At 34.4% G+C, this 20,511-nt stretch overlaps 1 protein-coding gene across 2 annotated transcripts in view; it reads left to right on the top strand.

Moving 5' to 3' along the window:
• LOC106131324 (protein scalloped) overlaps positions 1-20,511 on the top strand; it is a 64,700-nt gene that overhangs the window by 8,877 nt on the left and 35,312 nt on the right. The window contains exon 2 of one of the 2 annotated variants that reach the window (XM_013330392.2): positions 4,730-4,810. The exons of the other annotated variant lie outside the window; for it this stretch is intronic. Coding sequence (XP_013185846.2) covers positions 4,777-4,810 — 34 coding nt within the window. The 5' untranslated portion in view covers positions 4,730-4,776. The remainder of the gene's footprint in view (positions 1-4,729; positions 4,811-20,511) is intronic. 2 annotated transcript variants of the gene reach the window in all.

Raw genomic sequence — 20,511 nt, 5'->3', positions numbered from 1 at the left:
TGCACTTATATGCGCTCGGCGGACTGAATTTTTTCTTATCGGCCGATGCATTTTCTGCGAGTTTTCAATGCGAGCAACATGGTCAGCTTCGAAGTCATGTCTAGTTGTGTCGTCCGTTGCATTTTATTTAAGCAGCCTGTTCAGGTTCGTGGTTTGTTGTTGAGTAAGATTTTCGAATTTACCATTTTTTTTATCTGGTGCGATGTAATCCGAGGGAGTGATTTGAGTTTTTTCATTATCTTCTAATTCTCTCCGGGTGTGGATATTAAGCCTGTCGGCAATAACCCGCGCTGCGCCATCCATCACGGGCGGTGCAATCGTCCCGCTGTCAGTCTATTCCGGGACGCTCCGTTTTCGCTAATGATTCTCGCCGCCGTGAGATCACGCGACATTTACAAAGGCCGATAGTGCCGACGATTTGTATGTTTAAATCTCATCTTTTACGATATTACTTAGCTTTCAAATGAGGTGATTCTGGTATTTCATAATAAATACGAAATGCTGTATTTACTAGCGAAGCAAAGTATTCGCCCATGGATAAAATAAAGTAGGTATTAGATCACATTTTATTGAAAATCTAAGCGAAAGGCCTAGTTGAGAATTCTTTTTCTAAAAATAGAAAAAGGAAATCTAATCCAGATCATTTACTTGTACTATCTTCAATTATGAGCACATGTTTTATGGGCGTACTTGATATAGTAAGTAGGCCAAACTTCTTCACTGGAAATAATTTGTTGCGAACAGGTTCGTTTTAAATATCTGCGCTACAAGGCTTTATTGAACTATAAAACATTATAGAATAAAGCATCATACCTTTGTTAAATGCAAAAACGGTGAGAATCTGTCGCTTCAAAAGTTTGGCCGTCGAATTGAAACGTGAACGCGTCGAGATGCTACTCGGCAATTTATTCGGAAACAAAGCTTATTCGTTTATTGTTAAGCCGCGAGCTCCACATGAGAGAGTTTATAATTTATTTGCGTCGCAGTTTTCTGGCGACAATTTTCCCACAGGGCGGCGACTCAAACGAGCCGCTCCCGCCCTTTATGTGGTTTTTTGTGGCGGCACGAAATGCCCCGGTGGAAAACATTCAGTGATAACTGGTAACAATCGCAGCCGCCCGGATGCTCCCTGCCATTCCTCGCATACCGCTCGCTGGACCTCGCTTGCTGCTTTTTCATCTAGCACCGCATCGCATCGACCGAACGCTCTTGAGACTCGTGACTCGAAATCTAAATTACAATCAATTATTCTTATTTAACTGTTATGGGCCTTATCAAAAACTGGATCTATTTTGTACGATTTCTACGAAAAAATAAGTAAAGGTTTTGTTTGATCCATTTTATTGATGCTGCAAAACCTGTTATTATTTTGTCGACCTGCTTTTTTTTCACTGTAAGTATCCGTATCTTTAGGCTATCAGCACATAATTATAGACTATGAAAAGTATACACTTAACACTCGCAAACGTACCGTAACTCAAAGCGTGGGTGGCCGTAGGCACTATAAATGTCAACAGACGTAGCAAATATCAATAGAAATTCACATAATCAGCTGCTTCTTCACCGAAGTGGTCATAAATCTTACTGCAAACAGTTTTAAATATTATAATCCTTTTCATAAAACATGAAGAAATGGTGTTATGGGAATCGAATATATTCAATAGTAGGTATATAATAATACTATTGGACTGGACATTCTAATACCAAGTACGGTTGGTGTCGACTTGGCAGTTCATTAGCGAAGGCGCGCTTCAGTCCCGCGTATTTCATTGTTCCATTGTTTTATTTGCCCCCGTCCAGTGCTTACCGAGAGATATACAACCCCTGCTTTACGGCGCCTGACACCTGTAACTGGGGGATAGTTTTTACATAAATGAACATTTTATTGTTCAGGCTCGACGGCACTTGCGACGCACCGTAGACGGAACATTTCCATGCTTCGCTCCGGCAACTTTTTATTAATGTTCTATTGTTTCTTAATCGCTGCTCCAGATTTGATAGCGCGATAAGTTTCCGTTAAAAGCATAAAGTTACAATGTGTAGGTAAGGTTGCTGCCGGTAGTGTTTCCCGGCCAAAAAGCGTGGCCATCAGATCTGAAAGCCGATTTCTTTTATCTGTCTGTTCAATCTCAGTCCGACTGACATTGCTGCGTTGGAAGCCGGACCAGTCGATATTTCGACGAGTAAACCAGCTTTATTGACACGCCACGTAAATAAACAAACCGATCTTCATTAAGATTCCTCTAGTTTTTTAAATATGAGCTATATAATTGTGAAAGTTTATATTTGGAGAGTAAGACCTCCGCGCAACGAAAGATCATTTGTCTTACCTTTTCAATGTTTTAGGCTATTCAATGCGAGCGACACGGCTGCCGCACAAATCTCACGCTAGATGTATCGCTGTTCCAGTTTGCTGACAATAAATCGTATGTTTAGCGACGCAGTGACTTGTATAATTAACAATAGCAGCATTAAACGCGATTTCCAAACTAAGCTACTCAACGCAGATCGTTTGTCACGACGCAAATTGCTATTTATGAGGATTATCTGTTCATAAATGGCGTAAATCGTTGTGTCTGTTGACATAGCCATTGTTGCTAAGGCCGCTAAAGGTTGAAATTTGCTTAGCATTGTAAAGAATTTAACGAAGAAATGTATATTTCTAGAAAGTTTCACGAAATTATGCGATTATATCACAGATAGACAATTGTACTCAAATTTAAGGCTGCGGTTGACTATTGGCTTCTGTTTCACGTTAAAACAACTTTTTTCTTAATGATCCAAACTTTAAATTACTGCATGATTTTGTTAACAACCTCTAAAAACACGATTCCTTTTTATCTTTACACCGTCTAACTTTTTTTAGTAAAATTATAATCACCTATTAAGTTCTATTTTTAAATGTTGTTGTAATGATAAAATCAAAATATCTTTATATGAAGGCTATACATTACCTTTAGTAGTAAGTAATTAATGCTCTTAGTATTAGCATTTATTCATAGACAAATTTTCAATCAGAGAGGAATAAAAGAATCATGTCACTACATAAATATTGCGTTATAAATAATACCGTTCTCTCATAAACAAAACAAAAACAATACATTAACCTAGTACGGCAGACTTAAAAAATTCCATCGTCGGACCTCTCACCTCTAGACATTGTTTTGGAGCAAACAGTATAGCTCGTAAATAAGCCATCGCTATTTAGCTAACAATCGTGCTCCGATGGGCATTTGGTCAGATTCCTAGGCAGGCAGCCATGGAAGCCACGTGTGCTCGCCTCTGCATGCCTCGGCCTCGGGTATGCTGCCCCTGCTAGCATTTTGGCCCCTATGCCGAATATGCTATGCACATCCGACGCAAATAATGTACAATATTGCAACTCCAATGAGCGGCTATTACGAACGGCCATCCGTGCGGTTACATATTGATCTCCACTTGATATTACAGATTTAGTGTACAGTTATGTTTGGAAATATCTTCTAACGGAATGTTTTAAAATTTAAATCGAGAGGTTTGTTGTCTATGTTGGGTAGCATCTGATTTGCTTGGCTGTAGAAATACTGATAAAATGTCAATAAAATTGACGACGTGAAAAAACACACAGATATCCATGAGATGTGAGATGTTCCTAATTTTAAAGTTTAGTTATAAAGTCGTTTTATAAGATGTCATTAATGCGTTTGATAAATTAAAACCTCTATTTCAAAGGAAAAACACTCCTTAGGGAGTGTAACAACAGTACAATTAGAAAACTATTTTTTTTAAACTTTCATTTTCTTAAGCGCCTTTTCATATATTTTTTTTATTAATGAATATACCTATTCCTTTGACGTAAATGTATTTTTTTGTTTTATTAATTTATTTATTTTTGATATGACAATATAAATGTAACAACAATCTAATGGATTAATCCTACTACTATTATAAAGGCGAAAGTTTGTATGGATGTTTGTTACTCTTTCACGCAAAAACTACTGAACCGATTACCATGAAATTTGGTATGTAGGTAGCTGAAGACCCAGAATAACACATAGGCTACTTTTTATCCCAGAGTTCCCGCGGGATTGATAGGGTTTCCATGCGGACGAAGTCGCGGGCGGCCTCTAGTTGAATAATAATTTTTGTGCAGAAAATAATATGTACGCGACTGTACTCATGATTATTGTCGGTATTACATTCTGCGGTTTATCAAATTAATGTCAATCAGAGGGATTATTAAATGTTCTAATTAAGTATTTGTCCATATTACTTCATAAAATTAAATATACAATCTGAAAATAATACCAGAAGCTGGAAGAAATTTTAAGGAAACTGAATAATAAAAATAATACATCAAGTAATTAATTTCAATCAACCTTTAGAAAATAGCAAACAGATAGGTAAATAATCCGGTATCAATATAAGAGTAAGAAAATAAATTTACAAATCTTTTATTCATAGAGATTTCTTTCATCAATAAATGATACTTAATATTTATTAATAATTTATTATTAAATGTATCATGGTTTTTCTACCGGTCCATTTCGTAATTTTTTTTAAAAGCGCATGAATACATTCTATTTCATAATTCTATTCCATTCTATGGTTTTCCATACTTCTAAAATAATCCTAAAGTTCAAAATACAGGAACAACACCTAAGTTAATTTCGATTATTATATTTTAATTTTATGTTTTCTCTATATATTATTAAGTACTTATTATTATTATGTGTTCTATTCGTTTTAGGTAAGTGACAAAATGGAAAATTTACTCCGGTGATTCGTACATAAGTCATGATGCACCCCGCCGGATACTACGCAAACCTTGGTAAGGAAACAATTTCTCATTTTAGGCAATTCTTAAATTTATGAAAACAGAAAAAACTTCCAATATTTCTCGACTAATAATATTAATTTTTTTCCAACTCGAAATTTTGTCTTCATAAAAGCTAAATAAAATTAAATAATGTAACCTACACACGCCCCATAAATAAAATTTAATTTGATACAAAACAATCATTGAGCTATCAGAAATCTTCTCCTTATCGTTATCATTTCCGCGGAAACCTGATAGCAACAAATGATGTCATGTGGATCCGTCTGATCGGTGTTTGCTACTTTATTCGCAAGTAAATATTTTTATCTCTTCAATAATAAAAAGAATCCATCATTCGAGCATCCTACAAGATGCGAATTATTTTTAGATGAATTTATCGGCGTGATATGACTCGTTTTGTAAATCCTAGGCATTTTGATGACCACCTGAAAGTCCACGTATCTAATCTAATCAAAAAACGTGTGATTTCCATCAGTGACAAACACAAAATACGATTTAATGAAAATACATAATAATTGATAATGAGATAGTGAGTACTATAATAGACAATTTAGTCAAAGAATTTATACTCTAAAATGAAATGAAGTATTTTAAATATTATAACAGTTTTTATAAAAACCGCATCAATGGAAACCACCTTTTTACGCGACTTAAAAATAACAAAAAAATATTACTATTTGAGCCAGATTGCTAGTTAATTTTCTAATTATTAATAGAATTACGTTAAGGCAGTCGATAACTTAGCAATTACACTAACTACTCGCAAATTTTCGCATCACTTTCACCACTATCACCGTCTAGATTTGCAAAGTTTACGGTTCGTGAACGATTCGCTACATTTGCCCAGACTTAATTGCCGCCTGTTTGAACCGGGCGGGGCCGATTGATTGCCCAATTATACCACTAGTACCAGGACTGTACCTAGAAACAATTATGTTAACAAATTGCAATTTATCTATACTGATTATGGAATAGGCAATACTTGATGTTGTTTGTTCTATTTGTTGCTGCAACGATTAGTGATTATGTTCTGAAAGTATATTAAGCTTTACATTTTTTTTATTTAATTATTACTGTAGGATCTGCTTCACTTACTTCTTAATTTTTATTTGTTTAATAAACAAAACAATATTTGACATTGTAAATTTAACTAATATTGGCAGTTATTTACAATTTTTGTCTCATTTTTGGTTTATTATTTTGGTACATCACTCTCTCATACTGTTTTTATATTTTTTTAATAAACATTCCTGTGTCCGCCTACAAGAAAAATATCATTTTAAATCTGTTGCCTATTTTATAGTGTTTGTCATACCTTGTGACTGTCTGCCATTGCTTTAGTTTTTAATAAGATCAAACATACATACATATAGTCACGTCTATATCCCTTGCGGGATAGGCAGAACCAACAGTCTTAAAAACTGAAAGGCCACATAAAATTTTATAAGATCCAATCATATTTTTCCACAAACTTCACTCTGAAAATATATAAATAAATAAAAATAAAAATAAAATAAAATATGTTTATTTCAGACACAGTCCAGAGTTGTTAGTAAATCTTATGTACTAATGTTAGTAATAATTTGACACGTTTATATATTGTATATTTTTTTTACTTACTGTTGCCCGCCAAATATTTCTATTAATTTTAACTTAATAAGTTATTCCAATGTTAAGCAATATTAGGTACTGCAAATTTTCATAAAAAATTGTATAATATTTTTTGCATGCAAGATAAACAAACGCACGGTCATCAACACATACTTACAAACATTTGCATTAATACTAATATTAGCAGGATTTGCTTAATGTTTCAGTGTCTTATACTAGCAACAGGAATATAGTTGGACCTTCAAGTCCACATGGCATAACATTGACGTAAATTTTCCACCTGACATACGGTACATTACACACCTTAATTTTATGTTTAATTATTCAGATTTGACGGATGCCTATTTTTATAACGGTTTAATGAGTATCGTCATTATACTTCCAAATATGTTTAAAGTTTTATGACATATTAAACATTTTAATTATATGTGAGTATTAGACGAACTAGGCATACTTTTAAAGACTATTTGATTCATCCTCCATCACATGTATTTAAGCGTACTATATTTTTATGGCCTAGGAGATTTATCTTCGTGTCAAAGTTTAGATGACTTTTAATTAATGGATTTTTCATCTCAATCATTGGCGCTTAGAATCAGCCTTTTGACAAAATTACATTTTCAGCAGTTATTACATAAATTTATGAATACACTCTCACCCTCACCTCTTAAATAAGATACTGTATCAAGAATATGTTTACTACGTGTAAAAATATAAGTGCGAGAATATTTTAACATGTTATCTAGAGATTATTCTACCAGCCCTTGGTCTTGGCTTATTTCCAATAAATATTAATACATTGCTGGTGTTAAAAGACATTATTAAATCAGAAGAATATATAAATCGTTAATACGAAGTCAACTGGTGAACGAGACAATATCTCCAGATGCTATGCAATGCTCTTTTTGTTCTTTTTTTAATGTAGCATGCGTTTCATAAAACAATACATACAACGATAAATTCGGGGCCAATTTACACGTAATATTATTTAATCGGCCTTTGTAACATACTTAAGAAACAAATAAACACTTCTCTCGTCTTCCTTTTGTACGCAACGATTTACACCCGTGTGCTCGTTTTCATGGCCGTTCTGTACTTACCAAAGTACTTAAGCAAATTATGAATATGAATGAACTAATTATCAAGAAACAGAAGTTTTATTTTGTTCCAAATTGCGTTGCTAAAATTTAACAAGCAGTATAGACCACATTTTACTCAACATTTCCTACGCTAAGATAGGTTTCATATTTATATGCTTTATTTGGTACAGGTTGATCAAATACCCCTAGGGTAGTGCTCTGTCGATACCGGCTGGATTATTGTCCAAGTTATAGTTAATATTTAGCTCGCTGCGGGCTATCGAATGCAAAGCGGGCCAATGCACATACGAACACCAGTTGGCTTCGGGCGCACACGCGTTCTCATCCACGTTAGAAATGTCGGGTTTATCGCTAAGAATAACCATAAAAGTATGATTTATAAACGTCGCCTCACCGTTGGTTAGTGTAATAAAATCGGCTGCATTGTGCCATGTGCGGCCAAATCGTTCCATTCCTAGTGAATGCGGTTTATTCTTGACCAGCTCTACATTTAACGTTCCACAAACAATTTGCGGACATTTGCATAAAAAGTGCACTCAGTAGCCGATCACTAAACAGGTCTTCGGAGTTAATTGGATCGTGACTTATAACTTTCACCGATTAAAAATTAGAATATCGCGCCAATAAATAAATTTACTGAACGGACTGAAAAGATCTCGTTTTCGTCGTTGTCGTAACATAATGTTGTCGGATAACCTGACTCATTGTCTGATGCTGCACTCTTTTGACGAATGATACTAATGAAGAGCCGGGAAGTCGTCGGATGCAGCGAGTGCAGCGCGCCGCGGCCGGAGGCTCGCCTCCTCCCGCACCATGACATAACACCGCTTGCTCCGCCCACGCGCTCTCGCTCATACGCCCAATGCGCGAGCGAGACCACAACATTCCCTCCGCCGAAGCCTCCACGCTGTACTGTTTCTAAGAAAAACCGACTGTTATTATCTGCTTTGGATTGTTCTCGACCTCTCGCCGCTTCATTTGACTGCTCTCATGAATGAACGCAGCCTGCAGGTGCACACCCTCGAGCGCTAAATTTCGGCGGCAATTACTCGATTCTAAATTCATAAGAGTACCAATTTCCAACACGCCACTGGATAATTTTCAGTGGCCGATGTTGCTGCAATATCATGCTTTCGGCAATTTCGAATGAGCTCCACAGGAAGTCGATACTCAGAGCCACTTTCGCTTTGTTTCGCTAAGCATAAATAGATGTATGCTTTGGGCACTGTCGGTCCGCCTACTCGATTTCACGTATGGATAAATGCCCGATGGGTTAGCTATCAATCAGACATCTATTGGCACCAATGCATGTGATAATTTCGGCATGTGTGAGAAGATGTATCGAGTCGTGCCAACGGTTGGATAATCGTATCACAACGCACTAATAAGTACTTGAATGTGTAAATTAATGTTGTTTGAGGCGGTTGGACTAGCCGAGAAGACAATAGTCATTATTTACTTAATAACAGCTGGGTATCTACTTAAGCAAATAATATTAAATCGTATTTGATAATAATAAACCCTCTGGTCCAGAACCATACATAGCCACCAATGAAGAGAATTTCAGTCACCCAAACTTAACTCTTTACAAAACATCTTGACAAATTTATATTGCACCGAAGATATTAACATCTCTTGGCAAGAGACTCAAGTAATAAACAAGAAATGATTTATAAATCGCCGGCGTTTTCATTTCTAGCATAAGCTTACTGGTTTCTGGTACTGTTATAATATATTGCTATAATAATTTGGGATTTCCTGAAATTTTACCGTTTCGAAAAAGGTCTTCTTCATGATACTTGCTACTAGTTGACCATCCAATTTGCTACTCTAAGAAAGAACAAACATTCGCAAATGGGTATATATTTTAGCTCAAAATCTCGTGTTGAACTCTTTGAAATTCTTAGTATTGGGAGCGAATCGGACTTGAATTTGTTATACGTTTCTAACAATATTACTTACATCTATGCCAAAACAAAATTCTAAATAAGCAAATACTGTCAATCAAGTACCATTTATGTCACACAACGTACGTCTTTCGAACCGTGATACCATTGTGGCGTGGTGAATCACTACAGCTGACGTTAGAATTAGTAAATACACTGATTATTGATATTCCTCATTGTCATCTAAAAATATACAGCGAAGCAGAATCATAGACCGACTTCATCAAGGTCGTATTTACTTCTTATCGACATACATATACACGTTTAACATTAGTCACACACGCAACACGAAAGTGCCCGTGATATCTGATAAGGTTTTAATTACAGTTTAAGAACCGATAAGAAGAGAAAGCAGTGGGATGATCAGTTGGTTGTTACTATTAGTTTAACAATTGTGTGCCGTGTGGTTCCCGGCTTCAATAGATAAAAGTATAGGACCACTCCAATAGGGATTCTACTTTTAGGCGACGGGCTAGCAACCTGCCACTATACTATGAATCTCGATTCTATCATTAAGATAAACAGCTGAACGTGGCCTATTGATCTTTTCGAGACTGTGGGCTCAGTCTACCCTGCAAGGAGTATAGACGGGATTATATGTATGATGCGTGCTATTACTACAATGCTTTGCGTCTGGTGTTAAGGCTATGATTGGCGCCGTTTCGGGAGTGGAAGTGGTCAGACCGGTTACTTGCGCTGTCGTAACAGTAGCTTTAACGATTGTTGGCCCACGATAAAATTATGCCTTGTTCCGTTTTATGTAGTGTATGCCCGCAGCTATTCATCCTTTTATCAACCTCGTCATTGATATGTCCACGTTCATTTGTTACAATTGCGTTTGTAAGATGATCTTTTAATCTTTTGATTTAGGTAATCATTTAATATAATTGTTGTAAATACATATGAAGTTCGTTGCTATTGTGAAACAAAAAGTATTTTTAGCAGCTAAGGATTTTAATTCTTTTTGTATTTTTTTAATATATGTCACCTGAAGTAATACTTAATGGTAATCATATCTTCTTTTCCATATAGAGATATTTCGTTTATGATATTATAAATTTCATTCATTAATGTTGTAGTACCTATTCAAAATCTAATCAAAACGAGTGTAAATTAAAAAGTTTCCTGACGAACAGCGAAAATATTTTTATAACATGAAGTTTTCTCGGAAAAGTTAATTTGCGATAAAGTAATCGCGTAATCTACAATACGGTAGGACATTTCGCCTACTTACACGTCACCGGCACATATAATTGTTTTGTTACACGATACTAAAAACTATACAGCGATACAGGGAGGTTGTTTGTTTTATGTAGAGGTTTTGTTGTTTTCTAATAAGTATAATTTGAGAGAAAAAATTTATTATGATAGATCAAGTCATCTAGCTTAATTTAAATCTTTTGGATATCTGCTCTGACTCTGTCTGAACTGGTTCTTTTTCTATATATAAAATATTCAAATTTACAATCGTTTGAACATGTATTATTTTCTTTATGATATTAACATAAAAAAATTGCAATGATTTTTACTAAGAATTTCGCTAAATTGTAGCGACATGTACGAGTTTGAATTTGGCGAATATTCAAATTGTATCGTAAAGTTATTTTAGTTTTATGACCAGTTTTCAACACCGTGTAACTACTTGTAACTACTTAAATGTTATTAATTTTGTATCATTAATGTAATTTCTATTTTATGATGAAACTTCTAACTGGAAATACTCTAAAAGTGGGCCCATTACATTTGGCCTCTTTCATTTGTATTGACTGAAACTGTTAGCTTGAGAATTAAGCATATTTTCCCCCGAAGTGAGGTTAACATGTTTTTATCCTTTTTTATTAAATTTTTTCTTCCTTCGTTTTTATTTTCTTCTAGATTTTAATCTAATAAAAACGACACTCAACATTCTGACTTGAAATAAAACCAATTACTTACATAAATCATACCAAATATTTTCTTAGCAATCGTATCCCAGAAACTTATCATCTCGGTGTGAATCACTTTAGTTTATTTACTTAGTCGAAGCTCTCAAAGAAATCGACAAGTGGCTAACACTGAAGTGATGGGGAAATTATAAGAACACGCTGAAAGTTGTTTGATTTTTATTTCACACAATTTCAATTCAGCATCAGAAATCTCTAGTTTAATTTAGCGAATACACCTACAACGTGCGTTTTCACCACAGCATCAAACAAAAACATTTAATGATTCACCGAGACGCGATGATTTCCACCCATTCGGAAAATTCCTGTAATGTTACCGAGACTTTCTTCAGGTGATCTCGTGTTTCACACGCGAACATGTGTATACTGTCTGTTTCTGATAGACTATCTTAACTAAACTTTATGTTAGTCAACGTTTCGTAACATTTAATTTCTTCTTCACTTTTTTCTTAGTAACCAAAATCTTAATGATGATTATAATTAAGTTTAAAGTAATGAGTCCATTGCGTCTTTAAATTAAAATTACGCAATTTAAATCTCTTAAAGCATAATAGTTTCCGACTATCTGTTTTGTAAACAGAAGGCAGTCATAGAACATTCCGAAGTTAAGTTATATCATTCGACAGATAAGATTAAAGCAGTGGGTGACATCATTATGACAGACAGAGTCTTGATAAAGAGAGTGTTCTGTGGATGTTTCCTACCTGATAACATTATTTGCGAATTCTTCACAATGCCGGTTCCTAAAAATGTATCACGAAATTTACGAATGTACTTACATTAAAGAAAACTAAATATATCAACTGAGACGGCAAGCAGTTGATACCATAAAATAAAGTCCAACCGCGCCGAGATTGGAGAAAAAAGAAATACAAAAAGTAATGATCTACAACTTCCCCGTGTTTCGTGAACGGCAGTAGATAAGAGTAGCTCTACTCAAGCGAAGTCGACTTGGCACAGACAGGAGCATATCGGATCGAAACTCGAAATTTCAAAACCGGTTTGTGACATGTCTTATCCTTTTCTTGTACATGATTTCTCGTATCCCTCCTCTCGTTCAGTGAGTCACCGTTTCTACGTATCACACCGGCCGGTCGCTCTACGCACCTCATGGCCACTCGTTCGACTCCGTCACGCTTTGATTGCAATGACTGGACGTTTAATGCGACAATATATTAATGTCCGAAGTAATAATCAAATAGATTTCTTATAAAGAGATTGCTTTTAAGGTACATTTCGAAACTAGCACACTTGAAGGTTTCATTAAGAGTAACGTCAGGTGTAGTAGTATTATTATCATGTTAATTACTTTATGTAATCACCTGTCTATTTCGAATTAAAAAGTAATTTTAATTAATATTTTTATTTGGATTTGTTTTCATTGTGTAGATTGCATATTTGCGTCTTTTTAAAGCGATTATCAAGTGAAAGGACTTATTTATTCATTTTTTATTTGTCATCATGTCGCCCAGAAGCCAGATTAAAAGGAAAATTTATGTCTCTTTAAAAGTTTTATGTGCCACTTGGCGTATTCCCGAATAAACATTTTGCTTCTGCTACCATTGGGTTTAATTTAAACTGTATTAATTTATTTCGAACATCCATCTTTGACATATTTCTACACACTTACATGCGTAACACATTTTATGGAAATATTGACTGAAGTCATAACTAAATTTCAAAGAATATTATCATAAAATTTCTAATTGGACTGATTGCCGCCATTGTCGGCTACAGCCGAGTAAGTTACGAAGGTTACGAGGCTACCGTATGATTCATTTATATTTATTTATTTATCGATGTAACTATGGCGCCTAACACTGTGCACGCTCTGAGGTGTAGAAAGAGAAAGGGGACTTATTCAAAAGTAGGTAATGTTTTTGCTGTTCTCGTTGTGTGTACTGTGGAGTGCGGCGCGGGCGCATGATTCATCGCGATTATCGCGTGGGTCGAGCTTATTGTGTAGTCCTCTATCTACTCATACTAGATAAACTTTAACTTTTCCTTTTGCTCCGATCGCCTTGACTAAGCTATAATTTTTTGTTACTCACCTGCTATTATGTCTAATCTTTAACTTACGATTTCATTTTCGTTGAAGTCTCAGTAAAATTCTTTTTAATTAGGAGCGATTCTTGTTGAGTGAAAGCAAATAAAAGCTTCCGTTTCATACAAATGTACATCTAAACCTGCAAAAGGTAGCGTGCAATGTCTATCTACAGAAACAGTAGTTCATTAAGGCTTTATTGTCATTTCTCGTAGTGTTATTTACCTTTCAAAGTGTCAACTCGACGCCTAGCTGCGGTGAGTCTTTTATATTAACAAAAGATCCTTCGTCCTTACCTGCGCTGTTTACAGAGGTGTGTTTTCAAACATTTATAGTAATTCCACGTTATTTTTTATTCATAAATGGATACTTAACACCTTAATTTATCGACGGAATAAATTATACATTAAAGATTGACTTTTATAAAAGTTCATTTAAATTTGATATAAAATTGACAAGTCAATAAATATGATTTTTTAAGATGATGCCGAATGTTGATTGGAAGTGTCATGCGACTTATTTTTTTAGTCTTAATTCTGATAGCGACCTTTGGCCTTAAAATTGATATACATTGACGACGACGCAGCGCAGGCGCATTCAAGCCGAGGCGGTGTCGGTGTCGCAAGCACGAGCAATCGCATTGTGTGCAGTACAAGCTTTCTCGTCGTGGCATTGTAGATCTCCTCTGAACAGCAGATAGTTAAAATTGTTTTAATTATAATAAACATTGAATATTTACGGAGTCAGTTTGATTACCATTGTTAATTTTTCAACGTTAAACTCCTTTATGCAAAATCTTTCTATTGTTCTAAATAAATAAGAACCACGTGTCTGTAAGATTGTTCTGCCCTTTTTAATAGTTATCCTCAGTCTATAGTTAATTTTTAGCACAACAGGTGTAAAAGCGTTAAAAATTAAATGTATGTATGTATGTATTAGAATTAGACAATTTAATATCTTGACGGATGCGGCCGCATCCATACGGCTAACTGTTTATACATAAACCGAGAGTCGTAAAATGCCTTCTCTTCAGTATAATACCTCGTACTATGTCTATGACTTACATACAATTCAGAATTGTGGAACTTGAGGGTCAATGTCTTGTTGAAAACATATACAGTTTTATCCATAATTTACTATATATTTCTAACCAATCAACTCTGTTTAATTACAATATAATTATCAATACTACCTTCATCTGCATCCTTTACATTAGATTTTTCTTGCCAGACTCATTTAATTAGAATAATTTATATGTAGATAAAAAGGCATGTAACTTTATTATTATTTTATCAGGAAAACATTTGTGACGTAACACCTATTATAATGAAAAGATTAAAGGAATATTTTCCTCGTGAATACGTTATTGATGTCAATTTGTTCCATTCAAAGCCATGTGTCATGACAGTATGTATTAATGAGATTTATCATTTAAAATTTTGTTCCTTATTGCAGCTCATTAAATAAAACTACTTATAAATAAGATGATTACAAACTAAAATTAAATTGACAAATTCTAGATACTTAAAATTGACTTAGAAAATCAGCATTTCCATCCAAAATAGCAACCTTCCAGTTTTCTGGGCACGCTCCCGCAGGTTGATGCTATGCAGAGACTGTCAAATTCGTAAATTTAATTTTAGTTTGTTATCATCTTTTGTTATATACAAACTAAAACTACTCGTTTCAGTTTTAGCTTTAGGTTTAGTACCTATTCATTAAGTTATTTAGATATTATATGAAAATTTTAAAAGATAGATTTAGATTCTTGTTAAAAAAATGTAATCTGTAATGTTACGTAAAAAAATTATTTTTTAAATCTTTAAGTAAGACCTACACAGCTTTAAGTCTGCCATTCACATTTTAACTTGATCGAGTTAAATAGTGCCAAGATAAATCATGTTACTTCACAGATGTTCAAATCACCAGAGTTTTGAATATCTTTATCACATTTGAGACCTGTATGTGTAGTGTCTGGTACAACCGCTAGCTTTACATAAACATATCTTCCATCAAAATGCATCTAGGGCTATAGAACATTTGATTGCTTCATAAAAGGCGCATCCCGCCAACGCAGCGGCTCGGCCTGCGTCGATCCCGTCTCAGCCTATAAAGGTACCGTTATGTACTTGAAGACTTTGTAGTATCTAGAACTTCTTAGACACGATTTAGTTCTTTAGCCCCAGGATCAACACTTGATTTTGATTTGATAAGCGGATAAAGAGTATCTATCTATGGTTTCGTGTTTATGATGTGGATTTTTAATTATGACAATGGTATTAATCTGGCGTAGAGAATTATTGAAATTTGTATAAAAATATAGAGCCCATTTTTTTAAATTGTTGTGGTAATCTAAACGTCAAAGCAATCACATTTATGGATCGTTACTTAAGTCTAGATCCTATTGATAAAAAAAAATATTTTTAAATTTATAATAATAGGTAGATACATAAATTTTTAATTAAAAGAGAAAATAATTTGGAATCCTAGATTTCACAAACATATTTACATTGACTCGAGTTCATCATGTTATCTCTTAGCTACGTATTATAAACGTTTACTATCTAAAAACAATAAATTACATGTGTATTCGCGATTTCTTATCTTCATTACGATAATTAATAAACTGTTATTGTATCGTAAGATTATAACGTTATTTCTTAAATGTTTAAAATATAATTTTACTGATCAGAATAAATTTTTTGAAGATTAATTTGCTCTTGATGATGATGCTCGTTGAAGTCTTTTGACCCTATCCAAAAATAGTTAAATGTCTACAGATAATTTGATTGTTTTCCCTTCGGTCTCATTTCTGATTGAACTATTGCACAATATTTTCATAATGTTGTTAATCGTCATCTAATTATAAAAACACTATTAGTGAAGATATTATTATTTTTTGATTGTATTTACATGTATTTTAAATTTGCTTTTTTTTTATTTGGATTAAAATTTCTTTTATTTGATTTACATTAGTGATTCTTATTGTAACTAACTAGTTATTTTAAACTTTTGCCAGATTTTCGTGTTTGTTTCAGATTTTTGTCATATCAAAATATGTTCAGCCATCGTTTACTGCTTGCTAGTTAATAAATTTGGATTTGGAATATAGTGTTTGCTGCAAATCGGTTCGTGTATAGCGGTGGAGGGAGTAGGCGCATGCATTATTCAAGACTCATTTCTATTCAACGACGACAGCAAAGCACACCCGATAAAAACTTCTCGTTTGACGAGTCACAACTCACGCGCTTGCACCCTTTGTATCTACCTGCGTCATGTTGCGTTAATACATGCCGTGTATTTGGTCAATGTTTTTGTGATTTTTCTTTTTTGGGTTCAACAACTTCGAAATGAACAATAGAACCTAAAACACTGTTTGTAATATTGTTTTTAAGAAAGCAAAGAGTTAACTGAACTTAAAGTTACGTTACAAATTTCGGTTAAAATAACGACGATGTTGTGATTAAAACGATTTTCCAAATGCAGAATAATATAAGATCATTAATTTTCCTTTTCTTATTTATAGTTGAACTTAAAAACCACATTGAAAATTTAGTTACACAAGTTCCTCAGATCTTCTCGTGCAGTTAAAATGCAAAATCTTGGAAATAAACTTAGGTTTCTTTATTCGTCTAGCCTTACCATAAAATATTGAATAGTATATAAGCTAATACCAGTGCAAAATATCACCCGAAATGTATTCTGACCCCAACAGGCGAAAGTAAAATTTTTAGCTCTCCACATTTTTTGTAGGGGCGTGTTATAACTGCGCGGCGCCTGTTTCTGTAGTAGGGTCTAGCTTGGGGGTCGTAACCTCGGCAACTGACAAAAATACGTAAACAAACGAAAATTATGATAATTTTTGTAGTTTGTATATGCCGTGACTAATTCACCGGGCATTCTGCCATCTTATATGCGTAAAAATATATAAGAGGTGACAAACATAAAAATCATTAATTTTTAGAATCAACTGTCTTACGAACTTCTCTTATGATTTCTGCTGAGCATTAAATAATTGAATATTAAGATGGGATAAGCATAAAAAGTGGAAGAAAGAAAATTAAGCCGATGATATATAGATATACATATATGTATAAAATTATAATTAAAAAATTGTTTGTCTTGAATGAACAGACAACTTTATGGTTACGCCACATAGTAAAATATTGACATAATTATAACATGTTATGCTTCCAAGCTTACAACTGCCTCATTTTATTTCTTTACCTGACCATAAACGGTGCAAAGACCATACTAATAAAATCGATTAGTAAAACTCATTAAATTATTCAGCCGTTTTTGTATTTTATACAATGTTGTTATAAATTTGCAACACTAGGAAGTGCGTAGTTGTGCGATTTATCATAATGCACCGGCATGACTTTCCATAATTTATTTCTAACATTACACGCGCTATACGCCATTGTATTTTAGACTGAAGCCATTTCGATTATAAATACTTGAACCCTACATACATACTCTTATACTGTTTATTTCCATGCTTTAATATTGTTTTAAATTACTTACTAATACTTACTAACTTGGGATTCTTCTTTTAGGCGATGGGCTAGCAACCTGTCACTTTGAATCTCAAATCTATCACCAAGGCAAAAAGCTTAACGTGGCCTATCAGTCCTTTCAAGACTGTTGGCTCTGACTACCCCGCAAGGGATATAGACGTGACTATATGTATGTATGTAAATTACTTAATTTCATTTGACTAAGCAGCAGCTTAATAGATACTGGATTATTTCTTTCATCATTGTTCATCAAACACTTTGACTACCAACGGAATGGAGAGTAACTCTATTTTATGCAAATATAGCAGGTCCTTGTATTAAGAACTCATAGCGCATTCACGTACTAGGAGTATTTAAAGATAGGTAATACTTTAATACACGTGTGTGTGGGCTTGCTGGGGCTTCGACCCACTTCTCTAAAACTAGTTTCTTTTAATAATTAATTTAGGTGTAAACTTTTAAAAATAACATTTGATTATCAGAACTTTGAATATGACTAATACTTACATGTCTTTTTAATACCCACCTGCCTAGTTTTTGGACAAAAATAAAAACCAACTTAAATCTAAGTTATCATTTCCGCCTCTTCCTGTCTTTGACAATGAGAAAGAGAGTTAAAAAATCATTAGTGAAAATGTTTTTGTTATTTTTAACCATAAATTGGATAAGATGATGTTTAAAAAAGGAACTTATATTTAACCGCAAGCAAATAAGAAAGTTCATCAGAGATCGTTTGTACATAAACAGGTTTAGTAGATAACGAGCCAGTATGGCGACAGCGATTAACTAGTTACTAATTAATGTTAAGTTTTTATGTTAATGTGTTTCTAGACCCAAAGATACAAAGACTAACCTCATCATTAGTTTGAAATCAATAAGGTGACGATACCTATGAATGATACAATTGCTTCAAAAACAAAAGGTTCTTTCTTTCTTTTCTATATTAAAACAAAAGGTTAAATGTCCTGACAAGTATGATTCGCCTGATTGACAAATGACGTACCCACATCATTTTTCTTTTAATTTGTCATGTTTTTGATTTACTACGCTGATTTTGACATATACCTAAACTAAGGAATAAATTTAGGAATGAGAGTCATAAAAATAAACTGTCAATTGAAGAACATGTAGAAGATGATGAAAATACTTACGATGCAAGATCACCGATAGTATCATGTGTTCATTTCGGCATCATTAGAAACGAACTTAGCGCCCTGCGGAAGCGAACGGCTACCACTTCTGGCGCAGTGCCCATGACCGACGCCTTTACAGTTAGCCACTGCTTGCACACTAAATGGATCATGATCTTTATTGTGTAGCGCGTAGAATTCAAAGTCGTGCGTTTTTATGCAAATGAACGTTGTAATTGATTTCTTGGAAGGCAAAATCGGTGATATACTTTTTGTAAAAGATATCGTATCCATTGAGCCAGGTCTGCAATTAGACGAACATCGAAGACGATTTTTATTTTAAAATGTAGCAGCGTAAATTTATTATTGTGCTATTCCAGTTTCTATATCACTAACACATAATTATTAAGTAAATACTAATTTCCTCTTACTCTCAAGCATGTTCTTTTTATGTAAATTAAGTTCTCTTATTAATTCTTCTCTCTTCTCTTCATTGATGCTAATCTTTAATTATGTCATTTCATCCTTCGACACGAACATATTAAAATATCACCTAGAAGGTAACTATATTACTTAAACTTTCGTGTTAAAACTTTGTTGCCCAGAGGATTAGGTTAGGATCGTAATCATGTGCATCCCCAGGCTCCTCTCCGGTATGACCTGGACTAATGCGAGAAGGACACTAAAACGTTCTTAGTTTGATTTAAATATTCATACAACCTTACACAACATCCTTCCGTAGAAAAAGCATATCCCAAAATATTAATACCAATGAGAGAGTGAACGCGGGGAACATGGTGAATGGAGCTTTGCATGCCTTTATGAGCAGTCAGAAACTATCCACAGCTCGACTGGCTGTGCACAGGGGCGTGTTGGTCCCGACATTAATGTATGGGAGTGAAAGTTGGGTATGGCAAAAGAAGCACGAAAGCAGAATAAATGCAGTGGAAATGAGAGCGTTAAGGAGTATGTTGGGTGTGAAATTGAGTGACCGGATAAGGAACAGCGTGATAAGGGAATGTTGTGATGTGAAAGAAGATGTAGTTACAGGAATAGAAAAGGGTATGTTAAGATGGTTCGGTCATGTGGAGAGGATGAATGAAAACAGGTTGACTAAGCAGATATACAAGGAGAGTGTGGAGGGAAAGGTCGGGGTGGGAAGACCTAGACGAACATATCTTGATCAAATTAAGGACGTCCTGGTGAAGGGTCAGGTCAAAAGTGCCCGAAACCGCCGAGCTTGCATGAAGAGAGTTATGAATGTGGATGAAGCAAAGGAAGTATGCAGGGATCGTGGCAAGTGGATAGAGGTAGTCTCTGCCTACCCCTCCGGGAAAGAGGCGTGAGTTTATGTATGTATGTATGTATGTATTAATACCAATATTAACCTCTTGGCTG

Source organism: Amyelois transitella, chromosome 6 (assembly GCF_032362555.1).
Source record: "Amyelois transitella isolate CPQ chromosome 6, ilAmyTran1.1, whole genome shotgun sequence".
Lineage (NCBI taxonomy): Eukaryota > Metazoa > Arthropoda > Insecta > Lepidoptera > Pyralidae > Amyelois > Amyelois transitella.
This window is presented reverse-complemented; position numbering and strand designations above follow the sequence as displayed.